The sequence below is a fragment of the Convolutriloba macropyga genome, chromosome 2, assembly GCF_964194025.1.
Source record: "Convolutriloba macropyga chromosome 2, txConMacr16.3, whole genome shotgun sequence".
Lineage (NCBI taxonomy): Eukaryota > Metazoa > Xenacoelomorpha > Acoela > Convolutidae > Convolutriloba > Convolutriloba macropyga.
The window spans coordinates 37,980,811-38,002,146 of record NC_134469.1 but is presented as its reverse complement, the minus strand read 5'-3'; the positions used below and the strand labels follow the sequence as shown (position 1 = coordinate 38,002,146).

Genomic DNA, 21,336 nt, shown 5'->3' with positions numbered 1-21,336 from the left:
ATTATTATTATTATTATTATTATAATTATTATTATTATTATTATTATTATTATTATTATTATTATTTTTATTATTATTATTATTATTATTATTATTATTATTATTTTAACTCTGCTGTTTGCTTTAAAACAATTTTGTTATGAAAAAAATTTGATTTCTAAAACAAGTTAAACAAAAATATTCAACAATAACGAACTGTCATAATGCACAACAATTGAAACAAACTGATCAAGTCATATTAAATTAATTATATTAAAATTGAGTCTTAGTTCACATACTGGATCATGTCGTCTCCGCAATCAAACAGCAGCTGTATTAAAGGCTCAATAAGTTTTGTTGCCACGACAACTACTCGCCTCCAAGCACCACTATCATTTGATCCCCGACCATAAAATAATTTGTCGCAACACAAATCAAAGGGACGACGACTGCATTTTGCGTTGCTTTTTCCTTCCTTTTTTTCGTACGCGTGGTTGCATAGTAGCCAAAAACAGAGTTGCCTGGGTATCAAGAGCAGGTTCCAAATTTGCGTCTTTTATTTGTCGTTTGCCTTTTTTCATTTCTATACAACACTCCTGCTTTCTCTTGTCAGGATTTTCAGCACAATAATTTTCCAGACTAAAACCTTTTTTGTGCACCGTTTCTAACCCATAGTAGTCAAGAGCAACATCTCTTTCTTAGAATAGCGCTGTTGCTATTACTCCTCGACCCATTCCTTGTTAATGTCTCCACCATGTCAATGTTTCTCCACGTCTGTTCCCCTGCCATTTTTTAGACTGAGTTGAAACTCCACTGTACTGGAATGTCGAATCTCTAAGATTGGATTAAACTTTGCTACTGAGCGCCGGGATTTCGGTTTTCTCATGGCATCAATGGACTCCAGGAGCTTAGCAACGTCGTTTATTTGCTCCCACCCCTGCTCCGTTGCGAACTCATTGTGGCCTTCTCTTTCATGCGTCTCCTTATGTGAGCATGCAGCGGTATAGGTGGCTGTTCTAGCGTTTGTTTCGAGAGCAGCGAAGGGTACTGTGTCGACAAGAAACCAATTTTGTGATGGTGCTTCGTTGTATCTTCTCATCAAATTAATGACTCATCGCGTTCTCCAAAACAGGAATCGATATAATCCTCGCCCTCGGTTCATGACTCACTGGAACTAATTTTGCAATTTTCCGGTTTAGAAGATCTCTTTGCTTCTTCAGCTCGTCTTCAACGGAGAACTCCAACGCATTCATTGTCTGATAAGAGACTTGCATGGTCGAAACACTTCGTCTCCTTCACTAGTTACAAAGAACGCTTCCGTTGTATTGAAGCATTTTTCTCCAGTAGGGTTGAGGAAGAAAAACGTTCTTTATGAAAAGCCTTTTGCAGAAATGAAGCTGGGCCACACGATGTTCCAATACAAATCCAAAGTTTTTCCTATGTTCTTGCTGATATAATGCGATTTCTTATCAAGATGAGACCTCAGTTGCTCTGTTTCTAACAGCAATTGTTCTGGTGCTGGAAGTTGTTTAGCCGCATATATAACTGGAATCAACGAATGTGCCGTCAGATTTGAAATTTCAAATTCAATTAATGAAGGTTTTGAAAGGCCATCAGATAAGTTATAACAGCTCGGCGGAGTTGTGCCCTCTCTGTGAATGTAAGTTCGCCGTTGCTCTCATATAATTCAACATTATCTCTAATCTGCAAAACGAGGCTTTCTGCAGCTGTGTTACATACCTCGATCGTTACATTTTCGGTCTCCACTTCAACTGCCGTTTTAATTTGTTTCTTCGCTGGCAATGAGTGCCGTTGTTTCTGTTGTTTGCATTCCGGTTTTGAGTCGCACGTTCTTTTTTCAGTTTTTCGTGCGGTCCATCTCTCTCCAGAAAGAGATTTGGTTCTCCATTGATCACCATTGTGATCTGGTTCTCCTTGTTGGGTGTAGAGTCCGGTGTATTTTGGACCAGACCAACCACAATTTCCGGTGGGATACTTTCTATTGTCTGGAAAACATGGAAGGGTTAACAATGGGGCGCTTGCATATATTGATATGTACAGCTTGGTGGATGTTGCACTGGGTTCAAAGGTTGATGGCTTGAGGGATGTTGATAGTATATGGCGAATGGTAAGCTGGTTCTTATGATTTGAGCGGGCGGCAGTGGATAGGGAACTGTCAACGAAAAAGATGAAGAATTGCTCTGGGATGCCTGATATTCATTGTATAGGGTTGTCATTTTCATGTACTTGAACAAATCGGAATTTTAAGTCAAAAGGACGTCTGAGAGTCGACAAGAACTTAAAGCAACTAAAATTAGTGCAACTGATATCAATAATGGTTTTTGAATGAATTAATATCAATAACTATTAAGAAATATTTTTAACAATTTGACCGAAATAATCGTCAAAGTTAATTGTCAATTTGTCTAACAGAATTTAATCGTCGCGATTTTGTTTGAAGGCAATTGACTAGAAGACCTAAATAACTTTTTGGATGAAGTGCTAATTTTAAAAAGGAATCATGTTCGCTGGAGGTGGTTATTAAAACCTAATAAAATTCGGTTTAAAGTGAGTTAATATCAATAACATCAATTAGTATAATTTAAATATGGGATATAGATATCTTTTGTGAGTTTCTTAGTCACTTAGATCCACCGATTCATCATTTCAAACTACAATTTTTTACAAATCGAGCTAAGCTTATACAACCACTCCCACTAGCGAATATGTCCGGACCCATAGCGTCAAGAACTCGATCACAAACAGCTAGTTCGAGAACATATGAAGCTTCTCAAAGCTACACAAGAATTTCATTGGTTCCGGGACTTCAGAGTTAACAGAAGTTGCAAGCATTGATATTCTTGTCCCGGAAAGGGAAGAAGTATCCCATGACATAAACGAAATACCCGAAACATCCTTTAGCAGTACTGAAGACGACAATATAACGCTTCCAACATCGCCAATAACTATATCACCACCAGTTTTTTCACACTGAAGATGTTTAGCGAGAACTGACATGACTTAATTGTCTGCTGATCTTTCAGTGATCCAAGGATAGGAATTTGATTCACACAATAAAGCTACATGGCCACGTTTCAAGCAAATTGAGCTAGTCAGAACAATCGGGACGAGAAGGTTGTGTGATCCAAAAGAAACACCAATTTTTTTATCAACAAAAATTTAGATTTTGACGATTTGGACGATATTGCCTGGGTCCGACCATTGTCCTCTCAGCTTCTTTTTAAGGTGGAGCATGACACGAAGGAAAGATCCCCATCAAATTCTTTAGCGCAACTTCCAGATTGTGAGATTTTCCCAATCGAAAACTTGGACTTTCAAACAAGAAACTAAATATTGTGAGATTTCCCCATTGCAATAAACTGTTTTACTCTTTATCTTTTTATCTTCATCTATTCAAATGTTCTTTCTGGTTAAATTGAATTAATATTTTTAGCTTATGAATTTTCTCAGAAGAATTGAATTGCTTCTCAGAAAAGTAGTCAGAGTAATTTGCCATCTCAGAAAGGTAGTCGAGGCAATTGAATCTTTTCAGAAAAGTATTAGAAGTGTTAAATATAGTCAGAAGCTTCTTTAGAAATGTAGTCAGCGGCAATTTCTCATCTCAAAAAATAAGTCGGAGGCAATTGAATCTTTTCAGAAAAGTATTAGAAGTGTTGAATATAGTCAGTATTCATGTTTTAGTAAAAGGATTAGTGTTTTTAGGTAAGTAGTCATCGGCGATTTGTCATCTAAGAAAAGTAGTCAGTAGCATTCGGATATTTCGTAAAAGTAATAAAAGTGTTGTATTATTATTAGAAGATGATGATGATGATGATGATGATGATGATGATGATGATGGTGATGATGATGATGATGATGATGATGATGATGATGATGATGATGATGATGATGATGATGATGATGATGATGATGATGATGATGATGATGATGATGATGATGATGATGATGATGACGATGATGATGATGATGATGATGATGATGATGCAAAGTAGTGCATTTTGTAGTTTCATTTTCGAATGAAAAGGAGAGAGCGCCAAAAGTGGTACGTCAAATTACAAAAAAACCAAACTGTTTAAAACTCGTACTTGGTATACTTATTACCCGCTAAGAGAATTTTGGAACTGAAAAAAATTGATAGGTATCCTGCATTTTAGTCTGAAAACAATCAAGCAGAATTCCTATATTTTGTTGCATCGGAACTTGGTGTATGTTAAATACTAATAACTAAGGTCATCCGTTCACCGATGCTGAGGTCATAAAAACTCTTTGCCTCAAGTTGTTCACCAATAACAATTTGTAACTACCCTGTTGGGGTTTCCTCGCTGTTTATAGTTGTTGACAATTAACAATTTGTACTTTCCCTGTTGGGGTTTCCTCGCTGAAGGCGATCGGGTGATCCTCTTGCAGTAATTTTCAAGTGATCATATGATATGATGATGATGACCACTAGACATCCATATCGGTTCCATGATTTGATATCAAGAAGGAATTTAGTAATTCAATCATTCAGTTAAAATCCCAGTTATGAACTAACAAGTTATTTGCAAAACTCGAAAATTATGAAGGTACTGGGGAGTAGTGTTTTTGGTGGGCAGATGGGTTAGTGGGGGGGGGAGTTATTGGGTTTGTAGTCAGTGTTGTGTAAGGGTGGTCTTCAAAGGAATTTACAAAAATATGTCTGTTCTATAATTTATTTAAAATTCAATGTTTTTCTTCTAAACAAATTGCAATTCATATATTGTACCCAATTAAATTACAATTATTTGCAAACGATTCCTTGTTCAAAGTCTAGAGTATGAAGTTCAATTAGTCCTTACGTGTTCAAACATTCAGTTAATACGAAATTCATTCAGTCCTTAAGTTTTAAATCAATCAGGTAATACGAAGTTCATTCAGTCCTTAGCACTGGCGACTCTGTTCGGATGTTTCAGAACCGGAATCAGAACGCGCATCTCTTTGCGTTACTTGATGATGTTCATTTTTGGAAAAGTTTGACGTTAAATTTGAGTTAACAACTGACAGGGAGAGATAAAGGTATCAATCATGAATAAGAATCTAATAAACACAATCGAAATATTTACAATGGTATAGTTAAGTTTATTGAAATTAGATTTGTAATCTAAAAATTGCCGAATTTGTAGTTTGAATTTCTGAGTTTCTAAATGGGAAAAACTTCTCAGCTGGCATTTTTGCTAAAGCCTTAGATGAAAGTGGTATATCTGTTGGCAGCTCCACTCTGAATAGAAGCCCCGAACATGATGGTCGGACCCAAGCAATATCTGTAACATCTTCGAAGTCTCGAGTGTTGTTGATATAAAGCACTGAGTTTCATCAGTGTCGTCTGTTTTTGTCACCTCTGTTGGACTTTACAAGCTCTTTTTGGTAAAAATTTGGTCATAAACAATCAATTGGATCAAAAATTTAATTCGCAACTTCCCGTTACTGCTGAGATAGTTGTCTCAGGAGACGATGTCGAAGATGAGGAAGTGCTGATGCCACTGGTTCTCCCCATAAATTCTAAATGGGACTCAATTGTTGGCGCTGGAATAGTGGGCGATACTGGGGATTCTCCAATGTCGAAATAGCTCTCCTGTGTAAGTGCTGGTGAGTATTCAAAGGATTCCAATAAAAAAAATCTGTTGCGGGAATTATTGATGGTATATTTGCTGCGACTACTTCATGAGGCTCATCTAACAGCCCTGATCTCGAAGGACTGCTGAACAGACCAACGATATTAATTGTGATCTCGCTTTGCGGAGTTCGAAGAGCTCTTCTCAATCTCATTTGTGAACGGGTTCTTGTACATATGGGCCGAGACATGATTTTCTTAAAAGTGAATTGCTATTAAAGTTTAAATTGAATTGTTATTAAAATCTTTTTCATCGAAAACGTGGACTGACAACTGATCGAGAAAAATTTTCCTATGAGAAAATTTTCCCTATGACAAATAACGAATTTGTATTGATTCAACGTTAATTACTGTTAAATGATTTTTATGTAAATCAATGTAATTACATTGTTAATTGAAATCAGTTTCATTCTCAATTACAAATCATTGAAGTTCACTTTTTTTCTTATTAATAAGATTAAGTGAAACTAAGCCACAGGTGGTATCATGGTCAAGTACATTGTTAATTGACATCAATTTCATTTTCAATTAATTATAATCGAAATTCACTATTTATTAATTGCGTTTTACTGAAATTAAACCTCATACTTCAACAGTACATACACTAACAATAATAAACCTATGGCGTTATCATGATCAAGTAAAGGGCGTATCAGGTGGTTTCATTCAGAGTTTGTTCTAGTGTGGAAGATTATAAGAATCCCTCGTTCAAAAATTACATAGGCCGGGAGCCCCTAAACCGAGCTTGCTGCTTTGTCCAAAATTTTGCCTGTAATCTACTCTATATTGAATTCATCAATTCATTAACTGTTAATTCATCCTATATGATGAGAAGCCGCAAAACGCGGGTCAAGAAAAATTTTTTTTTGATCATTCGTTTGTCACCTATTGGCTCTAAATGTATGTGATATTGCCAATCCTAATCTGAAAGCCACATTTATTTCACACTGATTGGCTGTAACAGGATCTACTTGTGAAATGATTAAGTTATAACGGCACAATATTTTCATGAAGTGTTACCATGTGGAGAAGAATTCCGGAATAGAATTAGAACGGTTGAACTGTTTCAGAAAACTATTCAAAATGTGTTAGTAATTTCCTGTGTATTTCAGAAAAAAAATGCAAACATTAACTTTTTCAGATAACTATTCGAGCTATTTTGCATACGTTTAATTCGGGTTATTCACATACGTTTTTTTGGGTTCACCAAATTAAACAGATATTTTCCGCTTGTGTCCCAGCTTAGGTAGCCGCCTAATTGGCCGACAGGGCGTTTAGCAGAAAACCGAAGAAAAATGAAGCCCTTTCCCCGCCAGATGGGGGGGTGTGGTGCGGCCATGGAGAGGCCGAGTGGAACTTCAGCCGACCGCGCACACAAGATAAAAAGTCCACCGAACTAATGATATATGGACCAAATTGGTTTTTTTGACCACTAATGAAAAATTGGTAAATCTGTCGAGATAATGACACGTCTTCTGTAACTGGGGGGCACATATAACGTACAGGGGGGATTGCACAAACGGAAAAGATCCAATCAAATTCTCGGGAGTCGGGGTATGTCTGTGAGTGGCAAGTCTCTATATGAGTAAGTTTATAAATAATGGGCAAAAATAACGTTTATAAATAATAAATTACAAATAAGAAAATAAAATTTACAAATAAACCAAATAAACCAAAAACCAAATAAAGTTCAAAAAAAACAAACAAACAAATGAAAACAAATAAACATGGATAAAGTTTATATATAAAGAAAAAATGTTGAGTTAAAATAATTTGAAAAATCTGCAGCATCCCTTGCAGCTGTTCTTATACTTCTGCCTGTTTTGTGGCTGTAAATGAAGCGGCATCAGGAAACGGTTGAGTTCCACATGTGAAGGAAGCATCTGAATGCCAACTGAGGTCCTGCAAATGAAGTATAGAAAATGAAGTATAGAAAAGTAGACACATATTCACTTGTCAGGTAGCGGCCATAACAACACAAATTGCATGCGGATTTCCCATGACAATGTATGAAAAGAGTGATTTTAACATGTCATGTAGCCGCCTCTCAAGTAGGTAAAGGAAATGTTTAAAATAGGTTTAGTGTGCGCATTGGGAAATCGCATGACAAAATTTGAAAAAAATTGTGCGTTGGACGGTATTAGCATTGGGCCCCCGCACGGCAAATGCTGAGGGGCTGCGACATAACAAAAGCGTTTTTGCCTAGGAATATGAACTATTTGGTTGTTTGCTCTTCAATGTCTCAGAAGACAATCTGAGAAGAATAGAACACAGCAAAAGACACGGCTGAAAAAGACTTTGCAAAGCAACGAAACCGTACAAAATGATATTTGGAATTTATTCCCCAACATCGAGCCAACTTATTGAGAAGTAATGCCGTTTGCTGAAAAGGTGAATGTGACACGCTTAATATTTAAGATCACAGAAGTTTTTCCGCACTTAGTTCTTCTATGAGTAAAATGTGTAAACAATCAGTTTGTAATCAAAACATTAACGTGGTGTAAAGATCAAATCGACAATTATATTTGACAATAAAGTTCAAATTCCTTCCTATACCACCACATCAGAGCAACCCCATTAAAAGAAGCCTAGAAAACCCATGCTGGTCACAACCTGTCACATTAGGCGCACGCCATTGGAAATGACTTCTGAATTGCTTCAAAGTTCAAACAGAACTCAGCCAATAATCCAAAATGTTACACAAAAATAATAATAGATTAGCCACGAAGGAAATTCCTGATAAACTTTTAGCACATCACAACGCTTGTCGCTTCATGCCATTCAACAAAACCACTGGCGTTAGACAAATTGGCGTTGAAGACTTCTTGCACCGTATTAATGGGAGTTGTATAAAAGCCGTGTTGAAAAAGAAAGTTCATTCGCGGCAATAATCACCTCTGTCAAGAACAAACGTTCGAAATTGAATATGGGATAATGTAAATGCGGCCTAATTATGATCCTCCCGAAAACGAAGCAGTACTCTTTGTAGACGCTAGAAAAACATTCAGTTGCCTCTCTCGATAATTTTCTCTTGAAAAAATAAAAGGATTTTTTCTACTTTAAACTCTTTTGCTCAAAAATTATACAGAACTCAATCCCATCTCTTTGTAGCCGGCACTTGCTTGTAATCCCAAGAAACCACCACCCCGGGGGACCCTATTGCAATGGAAATGTTTGCACAGACATAGTCCCGTTGACTAGCCTCATAGGCAACTCGAATTTAAAGCAACAATTGCAACCGGACAATTGCGATGCACTAGGAAAATTGAACATCCTGCTGAGGTTCTTCATAGGTTTATCCGATAACTGGAAGCATTTTGAAAGCTTCAAATTACCAATTAATTGTATAGGAGCACAAACAATGTGGAGCTCGATGAATTTTCAGAGAACCTGATGTCGGTATCGCAGATGGCTGTCGCTTTCCTTGCTTGAACATCTCCTAAAGCTCAGAAAAATTTTGTGGACGCACAGATCAGTATTGAAATTTTTTTTCCGTTGTTTTTGACTCGCTATACACGACCGACGTACCGCTTATTTATCGCTCTGGGAGGGTAGACTTGGGAGGGTAGACTCAACATCATATTTCAAACAAAATACAATAATTGCTATGCTGCACTTCTCGGTGCATTCGAGCCTCATGGCATCAAACAGAATGTTACCTCAAACAAGAGAATTATTCTGAAAGAAAAAAACTCAAATTGACATACTGCTTTACCATTGAAACCGTCCAACAAAATTGGAAATCCGCAAATGATGTTTGAATCAGTACACTCTTGAAGCAAAAAATGCATTATTGACTTTTATTGTAGGGAAGAATTTACTCTAATCAATGTTGTCCACTATTTGAATTCGTTTGTACAAACAGGCGGCACAATGAGCTTGAAAACACGTACGCAAAATTAATGAAGGACGTTTCATATGACGTCGAAAGTGAGCCATCATTTCAGTAGGGGGAAAGCACTGATAACAATATTCGATCTGACATCAAAGCAAACAGCTTGTGGGGGTCCAAATTCAGCGCCTCGATGTAAAAAAGTCAATTTCGGTAACATAGTGGGCCCACACACCAACAATAAAATGACTAGCAACAAAAACTTCAGAATTTACGACACATACTCGGATGCAATAACACACATTCGGACAAGCATAAATTTTGAACCACTGCGGGGCGCAAATGTTTTTCTCGGAGGCTGCCCTGTTATAAAACCCGTGTATGAGTTTGAAAATATTAATAGTGCTGTTGTGCGGGAGAGGAAGCTGGATGGCTAAATCATTTAATGATATTTCAACAATTAGAGGCTCCTACAGTCGGCTCTTAGAGTCTGGAATAATGTTGCTGCAATGTTTATTGGAGGGGTTTTATAGTACCGTTCATTGGTGGGATCATAACCCTTTTTCTAAATTTTTTGGGTATGGAAAAAGGGATCACACTATACTACATGGCAAAGCGGACACACTGATTGGAATGTACGATATTAGCGGTAGTAGTAGGGATTTGACGCTTCGCTTTTGTCCGGCTTGGGGACTGAGTCCGTTTTATTTGTCCATGGTTGAGGTTAAATTTTCCACGAATTTCTGTCTAGTTTACTTGAACACTTTTATGTATATTTTTGTTTGTTTTTGAGTTAGGCGGGGTGAGCTCCCTTCAAGCAAGAGTAGAACTCCGAGCGCTTTATTTGCTGATTTTTCAAGTGACTGTCCCACTTACTAGCACTTCTTACATAGATTCCTAAGTCTATCTGTTTGTCTAATTTTTAAATCCAGACTCCAGAAAAACTTAACTGGTGCAAGAAATTAGACCTGGGGGTTTGATATAATATTGCAATGTTAAAGTGAAGTTTTTCTTGCTCACTGATTTTCTTCACCCGCAAAAATTTCTATTTGACAATTCAAGCTGGTCTTGTTAATTGCAATGAAGTCAGCGTCGTCGGTGCAGTAAAGAGGAATAACAGCACTGCAGGTCTCTTGTAAATTGTTGACGTAAATTACAAAGAAGAGATATGACAAAAAAATCTCCGTCTAGGTCCACTTTCCATAGATGTGATGAGCTCAAATCTTGACTCTTCACTTTTATTTGAAAGGCAATTGCAACCTGAAGTGATAACTTATGACCACATTAAAATTTTTTAGGGTAAAATGTCTGTTTTTGGGTTGATTAAGATGACATTGAGGGTACCACAATGTTTGCGTATCAAATGAGTAATCGTGCCCGTCAATACGTGGCATCATATTGAAATGTGGCATCATATTGAAATCATATTGACATCAGTTTGAAATCACCATACACAATTAACAGGTTGTTTTCCATTCGTCCCCGCACCTAGTACGTTTTGAACCAACATTTACTGAATATGTGCAAGTACATAGGAAATCACCATTTGAAATCATGGCACTTCTTACATAGATTCCTAAGTCTATCTGTTTGTCTAATTTTTAAATCCAGACTCCAGAAAAACTTAACTGGTGCAAGAAATTAGACCTGGGGGTTTGATATAATTTTGCAATGTTAAAGTGAAGTTTTTCTTGCTCACTGATTTTCTTCACCCACAAAAATTTCTATTTGACAATTCAAGCTGGTCTTGTTAATTGCAATGAAGTCAGCGTCGTCGGTGCAGTAAAGAGGAATAACAGCACTGCAGGTCTCTTGTAAATTGTTGACGTAAATTACAAAGAAGAGATATGACAAAAAAATCTCCGTCTAGGTCCACTTAAATTCTTAACAATTTCAAAAAAATTGATCATCTGTTCAAACTCTACGCGTTTTTCGGCGGCCAGGTAAGATTACTGTTGATTGATAACTTTCCCGAAAAGTCAGGGTTGAATTGTTTCTTTTTTTACAAGAAAACTTCGACCAAAATTTTCAGACGCTTTCTCGTAATCGGACAAAAGTATGTCAATGCTTTCTCTTAAATCACGTGATGTTCAAACTCTGCTTTACCTTCTTCAACATACGATTAAGCAACGAAATCCAGCATTCTTTTTTTTCTCTATAATAATTGCATTTTTTCTTGTTGTTTCAATGCACTAAGGTGCGTTCAAAGTAGGTGGTGTGATCCACGGTAAAAATTGCAAAAGATGCGTTGTCCTTTTTGGAAGGATTTCAGATATTATGGGTCTGATTTAGCGTACCATTAATGGAGCAAGATATTGATGTTACTCCAACAAATTCAATGAAATGTTAATTAAATTATTCGCGTGAACATTTCGTCAAATCCAACGTTACAGAGTCCGCTGACACTTTGCAAGTTCTTTCCATAGATGTGATGAGCTCAAATCTTGACTCTTCACTTTTATTTGAAAGGCAATTGCAACCTGAAGTGATAATTTATGACCACATTAAAATTTTTTAGGGTAAAATGTCTGTTTTTGGGTTGATTAAGATGACATTGAGGGTACCACAATGTTTGCGTACCAAATGAGTAATCGTGCCCGTCAATATGTGGCATCATATTGAAATGTGGCATCATATTGAAATCATATTGACATCAGTTTGAAATCACTATACACAATTAACAGGTTGTTTTCCATTCGTCCCCGCACCTAGTACGTTTTGAACCAACATTTACTGAACATGTGCAAGTACATAGGAAATCACCATTTGAAATCATGGCACGCGCATGGAGGTTTGCACATAATATGCACCTACTAAAAGCGGGCACAAACGTAAAATATAGAATTGAAAGTTATTATGACACCGACAGTGTAAATTTCTCTTCTAAGAGTAGGCATCAGTTTTGAGCTGATATAACACAAAGATTCGGAGCACATTGAAGTTATCTCGGTCTCTAAAGCCGACAGCAAAATGTCAAACGTTTCCATCGATGCTGTTATAAAGAGGAACTTCCCTAAAACAAATTTTTTTGAGAGCAATCGAAACACTTCCATGTTTTTATGTATTTTTATCATATTTTCTTTCTAATCGAAAAAATGCCTCATTGCGAAGAAAGAGCGTGTTAGCATAAAATGAGCAATAACTCAAGTCTTTTAACGCAATATTGAATCTAGAGCTTGTTTGATTCCATTTGTTTGCAAGGTTTTCACTATATAATAGTTTGCGGTTGTGAGCAAAAAGAAAGACTTTAAAATTGAAAATAGTGTCAGGTAAGTCATTAGTGAACATAACAAAAAGTAGGGGCCCAAGTATTGAGCCCTGACGTACACCCGAGGAGACAGGCGATTTCTTCGATTTTAAACTTACGATTTTCCTGTCCTGCAGTATATCGCTCAAGTAACTCTTTGAAGTTTTGAACAGCTTGCCGCCTATTTCAATTCAATTGATCTCACGTACGAGTAATTCATGATCAATTTGGTCGACTGTTTTGGAAAAATTAAAAAAAATGAGCTATTTTCTTGACTGTTCTCAGAACTGAATCTGCATTTTTTATCTAAAGAGGCAATCATCGGAAAAATAACTTATCTGCTATCACAAAAACTAAATACTGAATTCGTTATGAGTCTTTTGAAGAAATTGAGAGTTGAGCCATATAAAATTTCAAAATTTTAAGACAATGCATAATTTTGTTACAGGGCAATGAATTACAAGATCTGCTTTCGATCGTTATTTCTTAAACAATTGGGCTAACTGCTCCCATTTTCCACTTGCATAGGTTCCGAGGCGCCTAAAACTTCTTAATAATTCAAAGATGTAATTCAAAACTCATTTCCGCAAAATCTGAGGACAACTGCTGGCAACTTATATTGGCCATTTTAGTTTCATACGACTACTAAACCAATAAAGTCAACTACTGCTTTTCCGTCACATTAAAAGGGTTTACAATTTCATTTCATTCAAGCTGTTATCGAAGAGCGATGACACAATGAAAACTGTACAGAAAATTTAAATAAAAAGAGAAGATTTTTGAGCATCACAGTTTGCCACGTCTTTGTACCATTTAAATTGCTTCGGAACTGACGGCCCATTCTTTAGGCTTTTGCTTTTACATGGTTTCAGGGTTGAGTGAGTTGAAAAGCTTTGATTTGTAGTTTTTCTGGTCTAGGACTACGGCTTCTGCTAGACTGCTTTTCTAAATTCCTATCTTGAGCCTCAATGGGTCATTGTTGGCTAATAAATTCTGTTTTTTTTCAGGTGTTTTAAGTTTTTTTCGTTCAATGTGATGTCGTAGGCCTGATCCAGCTGAGCAAATTAGATCTGTGCATACGCCGTCTTGGTGTGAAGCTGGTGATTGCCTCGAAGAACCAACGATACCACTCGATGAGCATCTGATCACAGATGCTTTAACAAATGGGATTACAGGGGTTTAGACTAATATTTCCCTTCACCAAAGTAATCGCAATTACAGAAGCTCTGATTTTTGTACAATTCATTTTTTTTGTATTAAGCACGACTCAGATTAAGATCTAATGATAGAGGTATCTGATCATATACACCCAAAATTTTGAGCGGAGTCGTCAAATTTGACATCGATAACTCTACTGTCATTAATAACGAAAATTCGATTGAGAATTTTTTCACAACAAGTGGGAAAAGGCAACAGGAATGAAGTTTTGGCAATAAAAGAGATCGACCAATTGATTCTCAAATAAGTCGGTTGGTTCTTTTGTTTTTTGCAGTTGACAGATAGAATATTGAATTTTTTTTACCGCTCTCACTTTTGTTTCTCTCCACTCATCGTTGTCTACATAAAATTTCAATGAAAAATTTCCCTAACGCCTTCATTAATTAATTTTTTCAGCTGCTTATTCATTTTGGAGCTATTAGCTAAATTCTCCTTAACTACCTTATGTACGGTTTCCTTGATATCATCAAAGTTTGGCAGTTTGTTGACTAGCTTAAGTGTGTTTTTGTTTTGTCTAATGAATCGCGGAAAAGCGAATTGACACAGTCTTTTTGCATTTCTTATAGATTTTTTTTGACAGTGCGCAAATCGTCTATAATCAATTCATCAGTTGTCGGTTAATAGTCTTTCGATTGTGAATCAAGTGTGATTCTCGTAACGTGATCTACATTTGATATATTAGTTTTAGTTACCAGAAATCACGTGAGTATTTAAGATAACTTCAGGGATTTCCAAACAATTGTGTTCAAGCTTGTTAAACGCTATTGCTCGGTATAATTTAGTACGACGGAACTTAATTTATTTTAGGCGAAAGTTTTCAAAATGCGGTTGGAGGAAGTCAGTCTTCGCCAGATCCTACGGTTCAACAAAGAATCTACCTTAGGCACAATGCAAAATAAAATCTAAACAATGCAATTTTGTCAGACACATAAGGTAGCAAAGTGTCTACCTTGGACGCTTTAGAAGAAAAAATTGAAAAACTCACATTATTTGCTCTCATTGAGTTTCTCTTTACTCAAATGTGATGGTTTTTTCTGTCTGCAGCTCTTCCCATTCTTCTTCGATCTTTTTTGCTGAGTCAGCTTTCATTAATTGCCACGGTGTTGGTGCAATATATTGAATAGTTGCGATTCCTTGTCAGCGTGGATGTGCACTTGATTGAGCTGATGAAGAAAAAGTGTGTTTTTTTTCAGTATAAATTTTTTTTGTATAAATTGCCCTAACGCCCTCATTTATCAATGATTTCATCTGCTCATTCATTGTGGAGCAATTAGCTAAATTTCTCTAGCTACCTCATGTACAGTTTCCTTGATATCATCAAGGTTTGGAGGTTTTTTGACTAGCTTCGCGTGTAGCTTTATGTCTAATAAATCGCAAAAAATAGAAATGACCAACGTTTTTTGCATTATGTATAGATCTTTACTGACAGTGCGCACATCTTCTTCAATCAATTCTTCAATCATCGATTCAAAAGTTCATCGATTGTGAATCAAGTGTGTTCCTCGCAGCATGAGCTACATATGATATAAAAATTTTCCTTACAAGAAATAAAGTGTTAATTAGGAACGCGGCAGGGATTTCCAAACAAATGTTGCAAAGCTTGTTAAACGTTATCGCTTCATATGAATTAGAGCGATGGAATTTACTTTATTTTAGACGAGAGAGTTTTCGAAAGGTGGTTGGAGGAAGTCGCTCTTCGCCAGGACCTATGGGTCAACAAAATATCTAGTTTAGGCAGAGTGAAAAACAAAATTAAAAACTGAACTTTCCTGAGACACTTACAAGGCAACAAAGTATCATGCTTTGGCGCTTTACAAGGAAAAAATTTAAAAAACGCACGTTATTTGCTCTTGTTGAGTTTCTTTTTACTCAAATTTGATGGCTCTCTCTGTCTGCAGCCCTTCTCATTCTTCTTTGTTCTTTTTCGCCGAATCAGCGTTCATAATTTGGCACGGTGTTGGTTCACTATATTGAATAGTTGCGATTCTTTTTCGAATAAGTGATTCACCTGTTTGTGCTGATGAGGAAAATGCTTAATTTTTTTCTGTGTAAATGTTTTCTATATAAGTTTTCCTATCATCCTCATTTATTAATTTTTTCAGCTGCTCACTCATTGTTGAGCAATTAGCTGAACGTTCTCAAATTAGCTCAAGTACAGTTTCCTTGATATCATCAAGGCTTGGAGGCTCAATGACTAGCTTCACGTGTGGTTTTGTGTTGTCTAATAAATCGCAAAATTAGAAATGACCCAGGTTTTTTGCATTCTGTATAGATCTTTGCTGACAGTGTGCACATCTTCATTAATCAAGTCATCAATAGTCGATAAGTAGTCCTTCGATTGTGAATCAAGTATGATTCTTGTAGCGTGATCTACATTTGATATATTAATTTTCCTTACAAGAAATCACGTGCGTTTTCATGTTAACGACAGGGATTTCCAAACAAATGTTGTCAAGCTTGTTAAACGTTATTGTTTGATATGAAATAGAGCGATTGAACTTAATTTATTTTAAGCGAGAGAGTTTTCGAAAGGCGGTTGGTGGAAGTCGCTCTTATCTAGGACCTACGGGTCAACAAATATCTGTTTTAGGCCGAGTGAAAAACAGAATCTAAAAACTGATATTTCCTCAGACCCTTACAAGACAACAAAGTAAATACCTTGAGTGCCTTAGAAGGAAACGGTTTTTAAAAACTCACGTTATTTGCTCCCGTTAAATTTCTCTTTACTCAAATTTGTTGGTGTTCTCTGTCTGCAGCCTTTCCTATTCTTCGATCTTATTCGTGGAATAAGCTTTCAAAATTTGCCACGGTGTTGGTGCACTATTTTGATTAGTTGCAATTTTTTGTCCACTTTTGGATGCACCTGTTTGAGCTGGTGAAGAAAAGGCTTATTTTTTCTTTCTATATGAGAGTAGATTTATTGTGTTCATAGTTAGAATCTTTGAGTTTTTCAGAAGATGAAACAAATTTCGTGCTTCTCTTTGCAAGTAACTAATGACAGCACTTTTATATTTGAAGTGATCAATCAAGTTGATCAGCTGGCGAGAGCTACGGCCTGTGTTGTTGCTTTTGCGCTTGCTGACGGAATTGCTGATCACGTCGTGGCAGAATGTCTGGTTTAAAACCAATCGATCCTCGTTTAAGTCCTCGAACATTGAACGCAGATTTTCGATCGTTAAGAACTTGTCGGAAAGGAAAGGTTGAATGATTTGGAATATTGTGCAGGCAACTTGCAGGAATATATAATACCATATTAATGCCGGTCTCTAAAAATCGTTGAAAAGAACGGACACCCAAGGTACCCGGATTTTGATAGTAAGCTGAAACTGTTTAATAAGTGCATAATAATTGGACATTTTATGTGGACATGTTAAGTCTGAGCCACTACGGGTTGACTTTGTCTTTGTCATATTTTGCATATAATATCTATATAATAAGTTCTTTTAATTGACCGTTTTTTAAATTGCTCTTGAACGAACTGTGGCCATTATTGTAAACGTGTTGGTCTTTTATGCAAATTTTTGGCTTGACCATTTTGTACTTTTCCTGTAGAACAATCTGTGACTTCTAAGTGACTTTTTCACGCTTTCGTTCTTCATTTTTGAGTGATCTCTTGCTCTCACTCTGAAAGTAAAGCTTGTTACTATTATAAAGGTTGCACAATATAGGAAGGTAGCACGGCATAGCAAAAACAGGGGCAAATAGTGCAGTGGGTAGTGCATATGGTTATGAGGGAGGTCAAGGGGTCAATCCCGGCGGTGTCAAATGTTTTTCCATCCGCCTGTCGTTTGAGAGCAATTCTTCCGACATTAGTCGGTTTATGTTTATTTTATAAGTTGCAGTCGAAATAAAACGAATGCTGTCGAAATAAAAGTACTTTATAGTGGATGAAAATATAGTCTCTTTTAGTTTATATTCATAACACATATTTTCCTTAAGTGAAAAGGCTAACATAACTTTAGATGGGATACATACCACTTTTCAAACAAAGCAAACAAGCAAAGGACTTTTTATACACAGCAAACTTTTCTTAGTCCTACCTTTCATCATATTTTTCATCATGCTTTTCAGTCCTACTTTTCATCATAGCGTCGTATAATCAATTAGCTAAAAGCAGTTTGAAAGTGGGCTGAATGCATTATACAACAGTCATTTCAGATGCAGTTGAGGACAAGATGCTATCGACTGCATGAGAATTAGAGTGAAATAACAATTGAAATGGCTGACAAATCTGACCGCCAATCTGTTTCCAGTGATACCTTGAGCTCATCAAATGTAGTACACAGTGATAGCGAGAGTTCACCTCTTTTTCCTAATACGAATCAATCCAGAAATGATACATTTGAGCGAGGTGATGTGGGACATAGCAATGACTACACCGCCTCTATAAGTTTATCAAGTGAACACAGAACATCCAGTGGTAGAAAATACAATCTTCTCTATTTCACTTTTCTTCTCAGTAAGTTAGCTTTTATCAAGAGCAACAATTTTTTGCTTATGATATCAATATGAGCTTTCCACAATTTTGAGGTACTTGACCTCAGATATAGTATAGACTCCTGTGATTTTCCGTATGCGATTTTCTTATCTAATTATTTAATCTAATCAATTACGATCGGACGAAAATGGCTTCGACAATAAATGGAAATGATAAACACGATAACTCCTGGCCTTTTCTTCAGGTTTATCAGTGCGCACTGCATTTCAGGTTTGAGATTAACTTAGCTGTTTCTTCTAAGCTGATGTAGAAATCAAACGCTTCATGTGTATGTGAGCTTTTGTGTAGCAAGTGTTTTCTACATCAATCATCATCAAAGTTGGCACTAGAGATATATATAAAAAGATGCGTTTACGCAATGAGGCCAAGTATCTTATGAACGAGAGTCGAAGAGGGGCGTTTTTATTAACCGAGAAGATGGAACTGAATTATAATGTCGCCGTTAAATTTAGCCTAGTTCAACATTGATAAAACAGTTTTTGGCGGCTCATTCCAAATTCCTCTTCTTTTGAGAGAGTGCAGGACAAAAGCCGTGTATCATTAGTTTGCTGCCGTCCAATTGGGTCTTGAAAAAAATTCTCCTCCCCGCTAATTGGGTGAGTGAATTTGCGTACAACTCCCCTATGAATTATTTCTGACTGAGAAAGCGGTATCTTATTGAGCTACAATTGATCTTTTGACTTTTGGGACTCGCTTATGGGTTGTTTTTTTTTCCTAAAACACGACGTGCTGTTTGTTCAGGCTGCGTTTTGTTGAATAAAATCTTTGAGCGACCGAGGAATATCTCTTCATGTTTCGTTTGTTCGACTTTTTTTCTTCGAAAAGCTTCAAAGCCTAATTGTTGAAACGTTTCAAAGCCTAAAAGTTTGAAAGCCTAAGTTTCATAGCCTAATTGTTGTGATAAACTTATTAAATAGCAAATTCGTTTGCTGTTTATTAAGTAGCTTTTGAGTTAACTGTGCTCGGCGAGTCGAATGAGCTGGATAGCCCATGAGATCCGATTTATGGTTCAGTGATAACGAAATTCAATACAACTGAATTAGTTAATCAAGATCCAAATAAAGTTATTTTTTTGTTCCGAAGTTAGTGATTACAGTGGTAATCAGCTGAGTTATAGGCCTGATTTTTTAAAATGATCTCTAATCTGGGTGGGCGCCGTGGTGGCTCCCAAGCCGACTCGTTTGACGATGTTAGCGAGACAGAACGTATCGAACCGCATTATTGTCCTATGATTGAAGAATGTAGTGATGACATTGTAGCTTCACCTGGTAAATTGAAAAGATTATACTATATATTTTACGGGAATGCGTAGGTCAGCTTCGGGTAAACAAAGACAGATTTGATAATTTTTCTACCACTGTCGATGAGATCCGCGACAATGTTAAAACTGTTAACCCAGTGGAACGTGATTGGTCATGTTGTGAAGAATGCTTTATCTGAGAATGAGTGACAGTAATGCGAAAAGAAGTGTTGTCTTTTACAACATTCTCGAAGATACTCATATAAACTACGTTCTATCCAAGCACGCTGATAACAATGCAGTTAGTCTTGATGTTGGACGGGCTGGTAAGACGGAATCTTCGAACATTTCCTACTCCTAACCTCGCCCTACTGAGGTCACCATAAAGATTGAGTTTGATCGTAGAGTAGTTATGAGCTGCACATACAATCTCAAATGTAAGGGTCAGTTTATCAAACTAAAACTTCCATGGAAAGAGAGCGCTCAAGAAGTTGGCTGTTAAATACAAACTCGTTGAGTCTAGTTTTGAGAGAAAAGATTTACCTATTCGCAATCTGAAATTTCTTTTATTTTTTTAAGGAGATCAAAATGATGGAGGGACGTCAAGGTATTGTTTCGGAACTTCGAGACTAACACATTCCTACTGTCGATGGTATTTGACTATCTACTACTGCCACCCGTACTGTTCTCTTATTGAATTGTTGTAACCTATGTGCTATTGAAAAGCGCACTGAGTTGGTGAATTTATCCATCAGTAATCATGTTGTTGTTTTCCTGACAGACCTGGCTTGACAATTTTATAGATGACAGCATTTATCCCTGTTTAACTGTTTTAGGTTTCCTCGCGAATGGACAGATGTTGCAACATCGTGGTAATGTTGCTATTCTTACTTCTGTTAATATGCGATTTGCCATCTATCCATTGTTTTCACTCTCTGGATGTGATTTTCTTCGGCCGTGGCGCTGATTTTGCCTAACGGACATATCTAATTGTTTTATTTTTTGTTTCCACCGATTGGTAGTGCATTTGTTGTTGCGAAGGACACTGTAGCTGAATCAATTCCGTTGTTCACTGATCAAGTTGCAGGTCTTAACCATAAGCTGAATCAATTCCGTTGTTCACTGATCAAGTTGCAGGTCTTAACCATTAGCTTATTCTTTGTCTCGACGTGCCTGGTTTTGAGTGGGAGACACTGACTGGAACTAATTGTTCTGAGTCTTAGTTTGTTGAAGTTTGCGCCGACTATATTTTGATGCTACTAATTTTATTAGCTACGCATGCTAAGGGCAATATTCTGAATTTTATCATTTGCCTCTGACTATCAGACTCACATTGTATCTGTTCTGAAAATTGCTAGATAAGTGACCGTCGTCCTATTCTAGCTCGCCTAAGTGGTTGAAACCATTTGCCCTTTTCGTGAGAAGACGTTTTCTTTTATCGATTTTAACTCTTTATCTGCCTTTGTATTCAAGTAGCAGTGTTTCATGTTTTTTTGTTACCCTTCGGTAGATGATTTGTCTTTATTTAGTTGAGAAAATTCCGGTTCATTTTAAGCGCATAATTTTGAACTGTTTGTCTGCTCCTCATTTGTATTTTTCACATAGTATTCACTCTCTTAACTTTCAGCGTAAAGAACCCTACACCGAGCAGTCTGCAAAATTTGGAGGCAAT

The 21,336-nt window shown here is 36.7% G+C and overlaps 3 protein-coding genes across 6 annotated transcripts in view; 2 read left to right on the top strand and 1 right to left on the bottom strand.

The window, feature by feature from the left end:
• LOC142358647 (electron transfer flavoprotein subunit alpha, mitochondrial-like) overlaps positions 1-21,336 on the bottom strand; it is a 305,039-nt gene that overhangs the window by 38,310 nt on the left and 245,393 nt on the right. The window lies entirely within an intron of this gene.
• LOC142358644 (equilibrative nucleoside transporter 3-like) overlaps positions 1-21,336 on the top strand; it is a 502,369-nt gene that overhangs the window by 438,617 nt on the left and 42,416 nt on the right. Inside the window, exons 1-2 of one of the 2 annotated variants that reach the window (XM_075410108.1) lie at positions 18,247-18,385; positions 18,609-18,634. Coding sequence is in view for 1 of the 2 variants with exons in the window: in XM_075410107.1 (XP_075266222.1) it covers positions 18,145-18,385 (241 nt within the window). In the remaining variant the exon portion in view is untranslated. Of the gene's footprint in view, positions 1-18,084; positions 18,386-18,608; positions 18,635-21,336 lie in introns of those variants that run through there. The other variant, XM_075410107.1, reaches the window with a different exon arrangement.
• LOC142358640 (uncharacterized) overlaps positions 19,314-21,336 on the top strand; it is a 478,284-nt gene continuing 476,261 nt past the window's right edge. For both annotated transcript variants that reach the window (XM_075410104.1, XM_075410103.1), the window contains exon 1: positions 19,314-19,341. The gene's annotated coding sequence lies outside the window, so the exon portion shown is untranslated. The remainder of the gene's footprint in view (positions 19,342-21,336) is intronic.